The sequence below is a fragment of the Saccopteryx bilineata genome, chromosome 3 (genome assembly GCF_036850765.1).
Source record: "Saccopteryx bilineata isolate mSacBil1 chromosome 3, mSacBil1_pri_phased_curated, whole genome shotgun sequence".
Lineage (NCBI taxonomy): Eukaryota > Metazoa > Chordata > Mammalia > Chiroptera > Emballonuridae > Saccopteryx > Saccopteryx bilineata.
The window spans coordinates 262,618,410-262,634,922 of NC_089492.1; the positions used below are offsets into that span (position 1 = coordinate 262,618,410).

Genomic DNA, 16,513 nt, shown 5'->3' on the forward strand with positions numbered 1-16,513 from the left:
AGTCTGAAACCAATAAGCTTAGAGATGAAAAATAAAAATACTTACATGGTGCTTCGCAAGCTCAACTTCAATGACTTTTGGATCTCCACTTATTGGTCTCTGAGCATCTAACAACTCTTCAGTGTGAATCAGCCAACTCATTAGTTCTTCTAAGGCATGTTGGAATTGGCCAAGGGCCAAGAGAGCACCTTCAAGTTTATGCTACCCAGAAGATATAAAGGGAACGATTGTTAGGAAATTAGAAAACAGTAGATAGTAGTAGTCCACTGATGTAGTCCACCATCTTCCTTACCTGTCTGTAGGCAATTTTCTCCCCCAGGTTCTCCCAGAGGTGTTTGAGTTCTGTCAATGGCTCTCGTATAATGTCTCTGTCCGTTTCATCAGTAGCTTTCTTTAACATCAGTTCACCCTGGTGATTGAGCTTCTCCATCTCTATTTGCTGCTGGTAAACTTCCACTTTGAACTCCTGTCAAAGACAAACTTAATGTCAACAACAAGTCTTTAAAAATGAAAAAGAAGCCATCCTCTTTCGAAAGCCATTCCTGGTTACAAACCTTCATTTCGTTTAACTGATCTTTAACAGTGTTGAGGTCAGTGCCGACAGGGGGCATGGTGCAGAGTTTAATCACAGTGTTATCCAGCCAGTCAAACATAGCCTAAAATGAAAACACAAACTAGTAGTCAGAAAACAAAAAACATACAGAATTGGGAGAGAATAAGTATCTCTGTCAATATAAGCAGAGGTAAATTAAAATGCCAAACACTGTGTTTTCAGGTTGTGGAGAACAGGTAAGAAAAAATTATCCTTATTCTAATATGAAGATTTAAGAACAAAAGCAAACATTACCGGGAGAGAGTCCAAAATAAACTATGATCTAGAAAAACAAAATATGAGTAAGAGCTACTGTTTTTCATGGCCAGCTGGCAAGCTGGTGATGTGCTGAAGCTACCGTGCCAAGCTGTGCTTCAGATGACCTGGGCGTGTAACCTCTGGCGAGAGACGGCTTTCACAGTATGGCCTGCTTCACTGTGTACCCACCATGAGAACAAATACAGTTAACACACGATAATGACCAACATGGTGAGGAGACTAGAAATTCAGGTGTCAGTACCTTTCACGTCAGTAGTGGGAAATTCTGGTTAGACATACAGACAGTGCTGTGGTTCTGCAAAAGGACCCCTCTCTGCTGGTTCCTGAATGAGGCAGCATGGAACCCGTACTTCCGTGGAGGCTGCCTCTGGCTTCTTACCTGAAGTGTGTCCTGGTACTGCACCGCAGCCTGCATGGCGTCCTCAAGCTTGTCTAGCCTCTCTTTCCACGTTTTGTTTAAGTTCTCCCAGGCATTATTCATCTAGAGGAAACATCAGTTTCTCCAATTAATACCACTGTTCAGTCTAAGTCCACTAACGTTCTAAGTTCCTTATCCAGGTCTCGCACCTCATCGATGCTCTTTTTCACTTCGGGCTTCTCTGTCTCTCCACAGGCAAAAATCAAATCTGCTCCCAGGATTCGAATAAACTCCAACTCCTCATGCAGGCCATCTGTCTCTTCCTTAATAGTCTACGTGTAAATGAACAAAACATAAGCCGAAACAGAAGCAGAGCAGAACTTCCCAAACTTTGCAAATTACAACCCCATCAATAGCAGATGTTGAACAGAACCTGTCAATTTCACAAAAAAACTTTTCAATGTTATATTTCACTTAAACAGTGAAGCTTTAGACTCTGATTATTTTTCATATATATGTACACAAAAAATGTATGTATCAAATGTATTTATATATAGCTATATATATATGTATATATATATATAAGGTCTACCGGAAAGTTCTGTCCGTTTCTATCACAAATTTTGACACCTAAGCACATGTTTATTTGGCGCATGTGTTCTCTATTTTTATCACTTAATGTATACATACTGACATAGTAAATTAACTAAAACAAAGTTGATTCACGTTAGTCTTATGTGTGAAGCGATAGTGTGCCCATGGCTACTGATAAAGTTCATTTACGTCACTGTAATTTTTACGAATTTCAACAAGGAAGAAATGCTACAGAAGCATGTCTGTCGCATCCACCATATTCCCCGGACCTAGCACCCTCCGACTATCACTTGTTTTTGTCCTTACAAAATTTTTTGAAGGGCAAAAAATTCAAAAATGAAGAAGATATCAAACAAGCACTGGTTCAATTTTTCGCATCAAAAGATAAAACATTTTTCAAAAATGGGATATACAAATTGCCTTCATGCTGGCAAGAAATCACTAGTAATAATGACAATTATATTATTTAATAAAGTTTATTGATAAGAAAAATTTGTATTTTGTTTTATTCCAAAAACGGACAGAACTTTCCGGTAGACCTTATATATATCATATAGAACAATATCTATAAAACAGTCTGGGAAAGGTACACGGGCCTTCAATAATTTACCAAAGATTTTATCCCCCCTACCTCCAAGGAGATTATAATTTATAGCCAGAATTCTATTACAGAGAAGTATGTCAACAAGGGTAAAATAATACAGCACAAGTCACAAATTTAAGAGCTGAGAGACTAGCACAGTAGGAACACTGGGCTATATAATCTTGAACAAAGTCAGTTCTTTGCCAATTCCTAAAAAAGACAGGGGAAGGGAGAGGAAAATGGCTAAAATAGAAGATAATAGCAAGACAGGCTTGGCTTATACTAAATGGACAAAACCAGGGGAGAAATACATTTAGTAAAAATAAAAACTAGGCTTTCCCAAAAGACCAGAAAAAGGTATGTCAGTGTTAACGATTGTTACTTTTTTTTTTTTTAAAGATTTTATTTATTCATTATAGAGAGGGGAGAGAGAGAGAGAAGGGGGGAGGAGCAGAAAGCATCAACTCCCATATGTGCCTTGACCAGGCAAGCCCAGCGTTTTGAACCGGTAACCTCAGCGTTTCCAGGTTGACACTTTATCCACTGCGCCACCACAGGTCAGGCAACAATTATTACTTTTGCATGACGAATCCAGAATTTATTTTCTTTTCTACCTTCTATTTTTCTGCATTAAAGAAATTTACTCGAGAAACAAAATAATGTACACTATAGCAAAAGCTATATTCAGAAATGAAAGCAAAACTAAATATTCTAAGCCTATTCTATTTATTTGAATTAAGTTTAGAATTGATGAGAACATTAGTTTTGTGTGATGGAACTGCTGTATATCACAGTTGGTGGAGGTTATACAAATCTACAAATGGTAAAACTTGTATTTGTAATAAAAAAAGAAATCTACTATAAGGAACAGGTATTTTTTCAAATGGAAAATATCCTCCTAAACTTAAAAACAAACACAAACAACTTTTCAGACACTCACCTTGGCTAAGCCGTTAACACAACATACTTGAAAAAAGTGCTTTTGTAGTGGGCAAACACACAGAGAAGGGGATTGTTTTTTCTTACCTCAGCAGCTTCAACCTGCTGTTTGATGATAGATGGGTCAATGCCTGGGCTTTCCAAGTCGTGGACAATGTCCTGGGTGTCTTTGATGGTGGTAAGGAGAGCTGCCATGTCATACCAGAACTTTTCTGCTAGCTCAAGGACATCAAGGAACTTAATTTCTCGCTCTTCAGCCCGAGCTTTGATGTCCTCCCAGAAGAATACCATTTGATCCAATTTGTCCTGGATTTCTGAGGGGGCAAAAAAGAGGTATGACTAGGACTTCTCTAAGTACTGGAAATCAGCCTCATTAGAAACGTCATCTAATTCTCACATTTTCATTGAAATTATCTTTTAAAAAGCTCTAACAATTTATATCTATCTCAGTTTTATTATTTCTACATTCACATTTCCCACTTATGTTGGTTTCCCATATAAAGAGACCACAGAGGTAATCTTGGAATGAGTTATCATCTAACAGAAAGGTACTACTGCTCAGATACAAACCCCATAACTTACAAAGGGACTGAGATGAGAACTCGATTCCCAGTGTTCCGTGTTCAACTTGCTCTGTTTCCCATGGAAAGTGTTATAAAAGGTAGTTATGTTCTACACACTATTGATACTGCAGTTCACTCACATTAGGGGTTAAAGGAGCATTTGTTTCCTGGCCTGGGAATCTAACTACCAATTGTAACCTTGTTTCAATGGGGAGATGTGTTCTGAATTCTAAATGATTTCCAAATGACTTTCTGGAATACTCATTACTTGGGGACTTCACATTCAACAAAGTACCGTACATACATCTGGTGGAGTGCTGGAGGTAACTACAGCCTAGAATTTATATTATTGGTTTTCTTTAAAAATAATTAAGATTCATCAAGCACCTTTCGCAGCCAGATCTTTGTCAGCTCCCTGAGATCTCCCAATGAGCTCTTCTCCACGGCGCTTCAGGGCCTCAAAGGAAGGCTGAAGTTTTTCTAGCTCCATGGTGGCACTCTTATTGTCACTGATGCACTCTCTGATCTTGTCGACTTCAGCAGGGATCAATGGTGGCATACGCAGGCGAGAGGAAAGATTCTCCAGAGTCTCCAACATGGGCTCGATTTTATCATGGAACTGAATAAAAGCCAGACCGTTAGCCACTATAGCAATACTTCATCCCACTTCTAGAGGATGTGCTAGGGAACAAGGCCAAGGCATACATCTACTACTGCTGAGGATAAACTGCACATAGCCTTGTCTGACAGCTGTGGGTTTGGCTAAGAACTGTTTTGGGCATAGTACACTGGAGCTGGCCCACCAGAAATAGAAAATAAGTGTTTAAGAGTCAAAAAGATATTAAGTAATATACCAGGAACGTGACGGAAGGGACAACACTATGAGACTGGTGAGACTCAGTGTGTCAACATCTCAGATGATAGTTGCATGCAACAGATGAGACCAACAAGTTAGATGACCTCCACCAACTATATAAATGGATGGGAAACTCAATTTGCTAAATGACTTCGAGTTTAAAATCATCATAGCATGCAATTTAATAACTGCCGTATGTAACAGTGAGAAAGGAAAATATTGGCATAATAAAAGGTAATTAAGGCAGGCCAAATCTAACCTTATTCTAAAAGAACAATTACCTTTCCACTTCTCTGGTACTTTGAATAATGTGACTATTATTGTAAAATTTCACTTACAATGTGAAGCAGAGAGAGAGGAAAAACAGGAGCAAAACAGATAAGCTTGCCCCCTAAAAAAGGCTATCTAAAACCAGCTCTGGATTCATGAATTAGAATAAGGCTTATCAACTATAAGTGTCCTGTGAGAAATACATGGTGGAATTTCCTTAACAAAATCACTTTCCATCACTCCCTCACTTCTAGGTTCCACCCCAAGTGAAACTGGCATAATAAACTGCGCTAATAAAATTCATTCCTCTGAAGTAAAGGGAAATTTCCTGATAGGTCATCCTCAATTCTCAGGTTCATAAGAATACCCTAGTCCCAGTGGGGGTGGGCACCTTACCTCTGTAATCTGTAATGGTGGGCGCGGTCAACACAACAATGAAATGTGACGATGTGGGGAAGACAGGAGCAGGCAGCAACAACACAAAGTAACACATTCCACAATGTGAGTGAGAGATGGGACGAAGGGTGGGGGGGAAAACTTGAGTAAGTACAAATATTAACCAAGAATATTGACTAAACATAGGAATAAAATACCCAGACATGACAAAAGTACCACTAACAGTAATATATTAGTTGAAAAGTATGTAGTTACATGCTGTAAACTTCACTGCTGGTGGTCTGTTTCCCTTTGGCTCGTACTTCTCTCTACTCAAGCATCCTTCTCTGAGCTAGGAGGAGCTAGCTGGTGGCCTCCTGAATGAGAGAATCTTAATGTGCTGTCTTGTAAGTCTCAAAGGTAACAGGTTCAATAGGAGTCTTTTCTTGAGGCATTTGTTGCTTCAAGATGCATTTATCCAGAACTATCCCTGCTAAAGGATCATCACAACATAAAGTTTTAAGGGAAACTATCAACAGACAGCATGTACCGACTAAGGCATTTTACCCTCCTTTCAGCACCAGCACACCCAATTTTTACTGATCCTTACAATGAAAATGCAGATCAGCCAAGGTTCCTAGTCTGACACTATCATCAGCATGCTGGTCTAGACATCCTGAGCATGGAGGTGTATCTGATACAGAAACTTCTTGCTTAGACTAAAGGGCAAATGAAGGGTTACAAGTTCAAGCCACACACATACCTGAGCCGACTGGGAAACAGCCTCGTCCAGCGCCAGGGCCCGCTGGCGCACTTCCTCTTTAATTTGAGCATACGTGCTTTCTGCCTTCTGGTATTTTTCTTCCACCATCTCACCCTCTTCAGGGTTTAACTCCTTTAGCTGAGGGCCTATCTTTAGCAGTTTATCAATATGAGGTTTGTGTTCAGCAATGGATTCCCTTAGTTGCTATATGAAGAAATACAGATTAAAATTAAGCATTTTTATACCAGTTTATGTGCTTAAACATTTTGTTAAGAGCTTATACCAACTTTGAGAAAAACAAATGGAATTACTGAATGTCCAAGCACTTCATCATTTATGGAGGGGAAAAAGCATCTAAGCCTTGCCTTAGGTTCTGATTCTCTACATTGTTAAAAGCCAGTTCAGATGTCCCACCAACCGGGAAGCCTTCCCAGATCATGTCTTCTCTCTCACTCTCACCCTCCAGTACAAATTTATCCCATCATCCTCTGCACTCATAAATACTTAAGTGTACTAACTGCAATTTTCATAGGTTAGTAGCTGTCTTCCTCCTGAGACTGAGACAATCAAGCAGGACAAGCTACAAAGAGTAATATTTCTGGTACTCCAGCCGCTCCCTGACATAACTGATGGCTACTTCTAGTTTACATCCTTCCACTTACAGAAAGACAGGGATAGGGATAAGCACAAGCCATAAACCAAATAAAATAAACATTAAAAAAGAACCTTTTTACAGTGGTCATAGCATTTGTTGATGTGTCTATAAATCTTCCTTCCATCTTATCCACATGCAGCAAATGCTTTGTGACATTCCTTCCCAGGGCCAGCTGGGGCCTGACCAAATGAAAAGCCACCAGCCACACCCAAAGTCTAACAGCACCCCACCATCACTGGAAAGATGCTACATCCTCTTGATGTTTACTTAGTTTTTTGGTTACTTCTGCAACACTGATATATAAAAGTATTCTTTACTTGACTCATATTAAAGAACAAAGGAAATAATTCAGACATAATTTTTATTATGCAAAGAAATTTTAACTGATTAAGAATTTCATAATGCAGAACTTGAATAGACTGTGGAGCCCATTCTTAGTTCTGCAATTACCTAAAGCTCAGCATGCTCCTTACCCTCATTTCCTCTTGCTGCAGCCTGAGCTGCTCATGATCAATAGCTGGTGGAGGTAATTGTGCTATTAGTGCCCGAGTTTCCTCAATCCAGGGGCTGAGCTCCTCGTAAGTTTCCCAAAACTGGTTCACCAAGACCTGTGCTCGCTCTAGGCGGGCATAGCGCTCTGAATTGAGCAGACTAATGGCTTCATACTGCTGTATTAGAGACTCCGTCTTTTCCTATGAACAATAACAACAAAAATGCAGGTATATATAAATTAAAAAGTCTAAAAAAAGAAATACTAAAATGTTAAAACATTATGAACTAACCTAAGAGTATAAGTAATTTTTATTTTCGTTATAGTTACCTGAATTTTCTAACTTTTCTATCACACACACTCATATATAGGTATTATTTGTATAATTTTTAAAATATAAAAGTTGTTTCAAATATAGTAAAATAGCACAAACTCAACACAGCAAAATTAACATTTTAGTGAATAACCTTTTACAACTTTAGATATAGCATTATTGTAACAATCAGTTTAAGACTGAACATATCAGAGGCTATGATGAAGTCTTGGCCATCAAGTTTCCCTTGTCTCTTTTCCTCTGATAAAAACGTCTCCACAAATAGTATGAAGATTCCTTAAAAAATTAAAAATTGTTTCACTTCTGGAGATTTATCTAAAGAAACCCAAAACACTATTCTGAAAAAAATCTATGCATCCCTATGTTCACTGCAGCTTTATTTACAATAGCCAAGATATGGAAGCAATCTAAATGCCCATCAGTGGACTAGTGGTACAGACATATGAGTGTGTGTATGTGTACACACAATGGAATACTACATGGCCAGAGAGTACTATGCTAAGTGAAATAAGTCAGTCAGAGAAAGATAAATACCGTATGATTTCACTTATATGTGAAATTTAAAAAACAAAATAAATGAACAAACAAAACAGAAACACACTGATTCAGAATACAGACTGATGGTTGCCAGTGGGGGTGGGGTGGGGGGTTCTGAGGACTGGGTGAAAGAGGTAAAGGGATTAAGAAGTTCAGTTTGATAGTTACAAAATAGTCATGGAATATAAAGTACAGCATAGAAAATACAGTCAATAATATTGTAATAACTATTAATGGCACCAGGTGGATACTAAAAATATCGAGGGGCATACTTTGTAAAGTATATGACTGTCTAACCACTATGCAGTACACCTGAAACTAACACAAAATAATATTGAATGTAAGATGTAACTGGAAAAAAAAGTCTCCACCAACCTGGCATTTATGCTTTATATGTTTAGAATGAGTAGCATAGTCAACTTACAAACATTTCTGAGGAAATAATGGTTACCTATACCCTTTATATAAAAAGAAACTGATGTACAAACTAACTCTTGGCCAAGCTTTTAGAAATAGGTATAATCTTTTAGAAGGACCTGAAAAAAAAATCTGCATACAATTCTGAAAAATCTATCACATATTTTTGAAACAGTAACTCAAAGGTCACTCCTTATGGACTTAGGACAAGTAGCAATTTCTCAGTTTAAAGAAGATGGATCTGTACTACATTTCACATTATATAGTATGGCTGTTTAGACATTTGTGAACACAGTGTTAGGAGTATGAATGCCCCAGAACATCAGGTTTGGTCTTTAACACAATTATTAGTAGTGGAGGAAAAATAAAACATAATTAAACTAAAACTTATTAGAATTTCACAACTGAACTTCTAATTCACCAAAATCAAGACAAGGATATAGGGTGAATAACTAAATGCAATTCACCTGTAACACAGCTTTTTGCTCTTCTCCACATGTGCCAAAGATTTCACCACGATGACTGAAGAGTTCATCCATTGAATCTTTGTGTCGAATGATGTCAATGGAGAAAGCCTTTAAGAAAAGTAAACTACAGTTAGGAAGTAAAAGAACCCCAAGGCTATGTCAGCAAAAAGTCAGATATACCTATAAAAATTCTTTGCTTTAATAAAGCCACATAAAAAATTGTTGTTGAGCTTGACCAGTGGTGGCACAGTGGACATCACATCGACCTGGGACACTGAGGTCCCAGGTTCGAAACCTCAAGGTCACTGGCCTGAGTGCGAGGCTGCCGGCTTAAGCATGGAATCACAGACAAGATTCCATAGTTGCTGGCTTGAGCCCCCTGGTCAAGGCACGAATGAGAAGTAATCAATGAACAGCTAAGGTGCCACAACTATGAGTTGATGCTTCTCATCTCTCTCGCAAAAAAAAAAAAAAAAGAGAAAAAAAAATTGCTATAGTGATGTTTATCTGAAACCTATGTGTTCTTATTGACCAATGTCACTCCATTAAATTTAATTTCTAAATTAAAAAAAAATTGTTCTTATCTAATTTGACATTTTGCCTATCTACACATCTTCAATGCTTATCTTTTAATAGCTTAGAAAAATATCTTCCCTCATAAAAATCATCCAGAAAATTATTAATCTTTTCTGGATTAATAAGCCCATTTCTCCCTTTTCACAAAGCAAAAAAACTCCTCCTCATCCTAACCAAGTATTTATAAAATTAATCTCTATTCACCATCATGACATTGTATCATTCCACTCGGCTTGGAAGAGTAGGCAGAAACTCCCCTAGTCATACTAAGCTAAGATGATTATATTAGTTCAGAACACGCTGGATACATCAGTGTTATACTTACCTTCTGTACCTGCAGCTGAGCTGTGGTCTGGTCCTGTTCCAGGCGAATCGGACCCAGGGCCATCAGCTTCCGTTTTGTTTCAGCAACCCAAGCTAGTTCTGCATCAGCAGCTTGCTCATACTATACACATATTGAAGAAAAATGATAGATTATATACAGCCACAGTCTTCCTTTTTAGAATTCAAATCAAGATGCAGACAATTTAGAATTGTTTACACTTCAACAAATATGAGTTGATCTTACTCTAATCAGTGTTTTTATGAGGCTGTGGACTTTCTGTCAATCCTGAACAATAGTTTTAGTCATGTTTAAATATAAACTAACATGGCAGCAGACAGCTGAGTGAAATTAACTTGGAAATACTTAGTTGAAGAAGCTTCAAGACCCTCAGAAGAACACAACCTTTAAACAGTTATGCAGTAACAAAGAAAAAGTAAAAATATGTTCTACATGACTGTTTGGTAAGGGTCGTTCAATCTTTCATCTCTTCCTCTTCAACTCTGCTAACCTACACTAATATTTAAAGAGAAAAGAAAGCTCCCACGTACAATACATTTTATAGTCAATTATCTGGCCAAGATAAATGATCTCAGTAAAGACATACTGGGAATGCATCTGGAGTTAAGGCAAACTTCTGTGTGGTTCACAAAGCATTTATTTATAACAATGAATTCAAGGAGTTGTGTTGTATTATTTTTTAGACTCTGGCACATTAATAGGTGCATATCCTGCTACAAAGAAAAGCAACTAAACTTTTTCAAGAAAGCAAGAGGGAAAAAAGATGGAGGGAAATATGACACTTATGTTTACTGGAAGGGGTTCTATTTTGGATGGCTCTGCTATTCTGGTTGGCATATTTGATAGTAATTATAGTTCTTGGTTCCTTTATCTCTACCATCTAATGCTAAAACAATTGATTATGTCAAACTAAGATTGTGATGCATTTGCACCTTTTGGGTCTAGATATTCTCTATTCCAATCACTACCTGCCTCTTAGCAGGGCATTAGCTAAGGAGAGGACTCACAGACTCTTCCCCGAGTTCCCTGCTCAAAGGGGTCAAGTATGTGGGGGACAAACCAAATCCATCCTCACATACCTTTACCCAATCACTTCCCATCACTGAAATAATCTGTTGCATTGGATTTACCTTCATCCTGTTTTCCCTATTCCTGAGCCTTTATTTATGCAGGTCATAACTTTGTATCTTACACATATATCTCCACTGTTGAAAGTATTAATGCAGAGGTGTTTATAAACATTACCTGTTGTGATCTCTGAATAGCAGCATCAATTTCATCCACCCTTTGTCCAACAGTGTCACTGACCAGCTTGTACTGCTCGTTGGCATCGGACACAAGTTTATCCAGCCCTTCTCTGGCTCTCCAGGGCACCAGCTCTAAGAGAGCACGGCTCACCTCATTCACTGTGTCCAACACCAGCCTGTGCTCCATGACCTCCTTCTTTAATTCCTAAGGAGGGAAAAACATTTTGAGGCCAGACCTTGCTAAATTAAGCACATCAGCAGCTGTGCTGGGTGGAAAGTGGTATCTCTGCCACACATCCCAGCAGGGCTTTGACCTCCTTCCTTTACTTATTTTTTCTTGTCTCAGATTTTGCAATCATTCCAAGCCTGACTTTAGGCTTAGATGCTGCTTAGAACTGTCTGCAAGACTTCTTGAGCCAGACTGTCTGCATAAAAAAAATAGTGTTTCTTCCTTTTTCCTCCTTACTTCAATAGAAATGATAGTTCTTTACCCTTAGGCATTTAACTCAGTAAGTACCTACTTCAATGCATTTAGAACTGCACTAGATCCTGCATGAGAATCAAACACAACACGAAGCACTCTTTAGAGAATGAACCAGGAAAGCAAATTCTAAAATGTTATATACAAAGCAAACTTCCCAGGGATTTGAGATTCAATCTTTTTTCTTCAGACTGTAACAAGTGGTTTTATATCGGTCTCTATGTCAAATCTTACTGTCAGTGAATAAACAAGAAAGGAGGCAGGCAGAAATTTTTGGTTTAGATTTAAGGTGGACAGGGTTAGTGAAAAAACTTCAGAATTTAAACTTAAGAATTCTGGCTAAGAGGGAAACGTTTTTTCTTCTACAGTGTGAAATGAAATGTCAGCTTACCTTCTGTCTTTGCTGAAACTGGGGTATCCGCTCCCCTGTGGGGGACTGTCTTCCACTGGCTGCCAGCTCTTCCTCCACCTCCCTCAGCCACCCGGTCAGCTCCTCATAAGTAGACTGGAACTTGGTGGCCAGCTGCCGGGCTTGCTCTAAAGTTCTGAGGGCCTTGGAGCTAGTGACTGTGATGTCTGCGTAGCGGGTCTTTATTCCATCCAGTTTCTCTTGGATAAGCAAAACCTCTTCACCTGTGGGAGACCGCACACAATTATTTGTATTAAAGACAACATGAGGAACTGACCTTCTGGGCATGAGGGAGTCCCTTAATCCCCCTTCCTTCAGAGCAGCGCTTACATTTTATAGATGCTCTCTCCCTATGATAGTGACTTCACCTGCCATCCCACATTAAAGGAGGAGGGAAATAAACCATTTTTTAAAAAAAGAAACCCTTTAATCAATAAAAGAAGCCACTCCCAAGATTATTAAGATTTGAATCCAAATGCAGGTGTTTCTAGATGTTCCCAGAACCTTCCAGTAAATATTGGCTTTCAATATATTGGAGGGAAGTAGGGTCATCATCTATAACCACAACAAAGTCTTTTCATTTTCAAAAGGTTAAGCAGGAAACAGGAACTCAGGCTGAGGGCTGCCCAGTGGGTAGAGTGGGCATGGGTGGTTGAGGTGGGGGCCATGACAACATGGTAATAAAATCAGTGAACTATTAAGTAAGCTTGTATATCTACGGAAGTGGCTAATGCAGGGTGCTTCTTTCCCTCCATTATGTGATTGTATACGTACAGAGGTGCTAAGAGATGCACTTTTCAAAGTACCTGTGGTTTGTTTTAGAAGAGCCTGACCATTTTTAATAGCTTGATCTACATTCTTCTTTCTGTTAACAATTTCTTCATTCAAAGCCTGAATGGAAAGAATACCATTAATCCTAAAACTATGGCACAACAAAAGGAAAGAAATGAGACCTTTAAGAGATGAAATTGAAAGTAAACAGATGAGTATCAGTCTAGTTTAAACATCAGATATTTGACTCCTTCATTATCTTTAGTTACACATTAATTACTTAAAGTAATTAAATCAGATATATACAGGCAAGTTTTTTTTTTGTACTGATGAGAAGAGTTTTGGGATTCAAACAATTTTATCAATCTATTGGTACCAAACCCGAGCCCAAGAAAGGTAGAGTAGAATTCAGCAAAATTGTCTATATGTGAAACAAAGAATAAGATAGACATTTCAAAAGAAGAAAGCAAGAAACAGGCAAATTTAAATTCTGGTTAAAAACTCTCAATATCTGAAATCAACGAAGCAGATGGAGTTTAGATTACTAGACACAAAAGTAAAACCCTCCCTGCTTTGCTTATTTTTGCCATTCGGAAAGAAATGTCATGAAATGAAATTTAATGAACCTCACTTGATAAATTGAAAGGGGCAAACTGTTCTAAGACAATGCAGAACCCCTGGAATTTGAGCATACAGATTCTAGAACTATTTTAAGAATTATAGTTGTATAATTCAAACCCTGGGAACTGTTTAGGTAATCTGGTTTTATGAAAGCTGCTTTTCAAATGGAAACGGAGCGGTACATTACCTAATGATGTAAACGAAGTTGGAATTGAGATGGCCCCTGACTATACTCTGAATCATTTTCTAGAATTCCTAATTCAGTTTGTTAAGTACTAGTATTTCCATGGACTCATCAGAAAATAGGTAAGTTCTTAGCAACAAGGCTATAAGTATGCACTTGTGTATAAAGTTGAAATGTTAGGAATAAAAAAGAAAAGAAATTAAGAGAAACATGAATCAAAATGACAAAATAACTAGAAACACAACCAATAAGAATGGAAAACATGAATACCAGGTGGTCAGCATGCTGTTTCTGCAGGACATCCTGTCTGTAATCCTTTACGAACACTGAACTGAGCTTGTCCTCAACCTCAGCCAGCCAGTTGAGCACCTCCACTTCATCCTCCCCGAACAGTCTAGCGTTAAACAGTGCTTGTTCAAGCAGGGCTGCTTTTCGACAGCACCGGTCTTGAATCTCACTGTATCGGGCCTGCAAGGAGTCTAGCTTTTCTGAGAGCATGCCCTGTTCCGCAGAACATGTCAGGGAGGAGAGGGACTGCCCAATTTTGACTGCCTGGTGCACATCTGTTGCATGGCTTTCTATTTCCTCCTCCAGAGCCTGGAAATCCAGATGGAAAAAATGAATAACAGAAACAAAATAAATGAAAAAGTAAACATGAAACAATGAATAATAAGTGATGTAATAAATTAAATAATAATACAAAAAAGTTTACCTACTGAAGGGCAACAATAACAACAAGAACTGTGTTTTTCTTTTAAATGGTAGACTATTAGTAGATATCTATCAAAGATGTGACTACTCCAATTAATAATGTGACCATATTTTAAACTTTAAAAACCCCCTCAAAATACGTCTTCTAGCATATTGAATGAAGTTTCCTAATTTCCAGGGCTTCTGATTCCAGTTTTGGTTTTCACTTACTGTAACTACCTCCTACCTTGTGCCGGATGATCTGTTGCTGTATTTTGGCGGTCTGAGTGCCAACAGGTTCAGAGTTAGCAAGCTTTTTCTCTGTGACAGATAAGAAGTCAGAAATAGGCTCAGCTGTCTCGTGGAACTGTTTGGCTAGAACCAGGATATCTTCCAGCTGTTTTTGCCTACACAAATATATAGAACAAATTGTTAAGGCAAAAAAAGTCACATTAAAATGGATAACAGTATAACAGTACTATATTCAGTAAAAGATCAATCTTACCCAGGCACATTTTGAACATCAACAGTAAACAAAACACACATATATAGCATTCTGCTGTTTTAAAGGTTTTCAAAAGTATTACCCTATTTTGATTTTGTCATAACCTTGTAGCGTAGGCAGAATTATTATCTCCCTATTACAAAAGAGAGAACCAACCCTGGCGGCCTAAAGATTTGTCCAAGGTGCCCAGTGAGTTGAAATAGTACAATGAAGATGATATAAGACCTTCTAATGCTCTTTCTGCTTTGGAATGTAGCTCATGCATCATCTAAACATGAGACCAAAATACAGTTTAAAGGAGTCGGAAAAGCATCAGTTCCCATTTTTCTCTCTGTCACTACTACCTTCACTTGTGAGTAAGAGAATAGAACATTTGAAAAGCAAAGGCAGATTGTGAACTAGACCTTCCTTCCCATCTCCCCAAATCCAGTAAGGCTTCTATTCTAGTAATTTCAAGCCCCAGAACATAACTTTGAATTCAGATCTAAGGAAACAAAACAAAACAAAACCCCCAAAACCAAAAACAAACAAACAAACCCAAAACAAAACAATATCACCACCTCAGACTAGCTAAATTTGCCAACATAAATGGCAGAATCATGGACTTTATTGCTCACTTGGAATCTTAAATTTTATTTAATATAACAATCCATACTAAGCTTGGATTTCAAGTTCCTCAGATTAAAAACAGCAAATTACAAAAGGGAGAGGAAGCCTGAATGTTGCAGGCAGTCTAATAAGGAGAGCCACCACAGAACTCTATTGGCACACAGATTAATAATAAAGGCCATAATTATGACTTTAAAGCAGTGGTCCCCAACCCCCGGGCCGCGAACCGGTACCAGTTCGTGGGCCATTTGGTACCGGTCCGCAAAGAAAGAATAAATAACTTACATTATTTCCGTTTTATTTATATTTAAGTCTGAATGATGTTTTATTTTTTTTAAATGACCAGATTCCCTCTGTAACATCCATCTAAGACTAACTCTTGATACTTGTCTCGGTCACGTGATACATTTATCCGTCCCACCCTAAAGGCCGGTCCGTGAAAATATTTTCTGACATTAAATCAGTCCGTGGCCCAAAAAAGGTTGGGGACCACTGCTTTAAAGCGTTAAGAACAGACTAACTCCTGTATCATTTGAAAAGGCTCAGGAGTATAGGATGCACTTTAGTTCAGCAAACCTTTACTGAAGAGCTCCTTTGTGCCACTTATTTTAGTAAGACATGATTTAAATATAAAGGTATGCTCTTTTAATTATCTGGAAATTCAATTATGTTTAAATATTTAAAAAAACATATTTCTAGATGCCATTTGTGTCAACATAAAGTATAGAATTTCCTTTCTTAGTTTATACCAGCCTTCAAAATATATCTTTAATTAATATGACTAGCCTGACCAGTGGTGGCATAATGGATAGAGGGTTGATCTGGGACACTGAAGTCCCAAAGTCGAAACGCCAAGGTTGCCAGCTTGAGTGCAGGCTCACCAGCTTGAGCATGGGATCATCAAAATGATCCCATGGTCACTGGCTTGAAGGCCAAAGGTTGCTGGCTTGAGCAAGGGGTCATTGGCTCTGCTTGAGTCCCCCAGTCAAGGCACGTATGAGAAGC

At 38.3% G+C, this 16,513-nt stretch overlaps 1 protein-coding gene across 12 annotated transcripts in view; it reads right to left on the reverse strand.

Annotated features, from left to right (window-relative positions):
- Positions 1 to 16,513, reverse strand: part of MACF1 (microtubule actin crosslinking factor 1) — a 370,346-nt gene that overhangs the window by 33,628 nt on the left and 320,205 nt on the right. For 9 of the 12 annotated variants that reach the window (XM_066269582.1, XM_066269581.1, XM_066269578.1 and 6 more), the window contains 16 exons: positions 14,642 to 14,801; positions 13,975 to 14,301; positions 12,935 to 13,019; positions 12,111 to 12,352; positions 11,237 to 11,443; positions 9,974 to 10,093; positions 9,073 to 9,180; positions 7,301 to 7,519; positions 6,173 to 6,376; positions 4,296 to 4,527; positions 3,433 to 3,659; positions 1,439 to 1,561; positions 1,251 to 1,352; positions 555 to 656; positions 293 to 466; positions 46 to 201 (listed from right to left, as the gene is read on the reverse strand). In XM_066269582.1, the coding sequence (XP_066125679.1) occupies positions 46 to 201; positions 293 to 466; positions 555 to 656; positions 1,251 to 1,352; positions 1,439 to 1,561; positions 3,433 to 3,659; positions 4,296 to 4,527; positions 6,173 to 6,376; positions 7,301 to 7,519; positions 9,073 to 9,180; positions 9,974 to 10,093; positions 11,237 to 11,443; positions 12,111 to 12,352; positions 12,935 to 13,019; positions 13,975 to 14,301; positions 14,642 to 14,801 (2,788 nt within the window). The remainder of the gene's footprint in view (positions 1 to 45; positions 202 to 292; positions 467 to 554; positions 657 to 1,250; positions 1,353 to 1,438; positions 1,562 to 3,432; positions 3,660 to 4,295; positions 4,528 to 6,172; positions 6,377 to 7,300; positions 7,520 to 9,072; positions 9,181 to 9,973; positions 10,094 to 11,236; positions 11,444 to 12,110; positions 12,353 to 12,934; positions 13,020 to 13,974; positions 14,302 to 14,641; positions 14,802 to 16,513) is intronic. The other 3 variants (XM_066269580.1, XM_066269583.1, XM_066269584.1) reach the window with 1 other exon arrangement.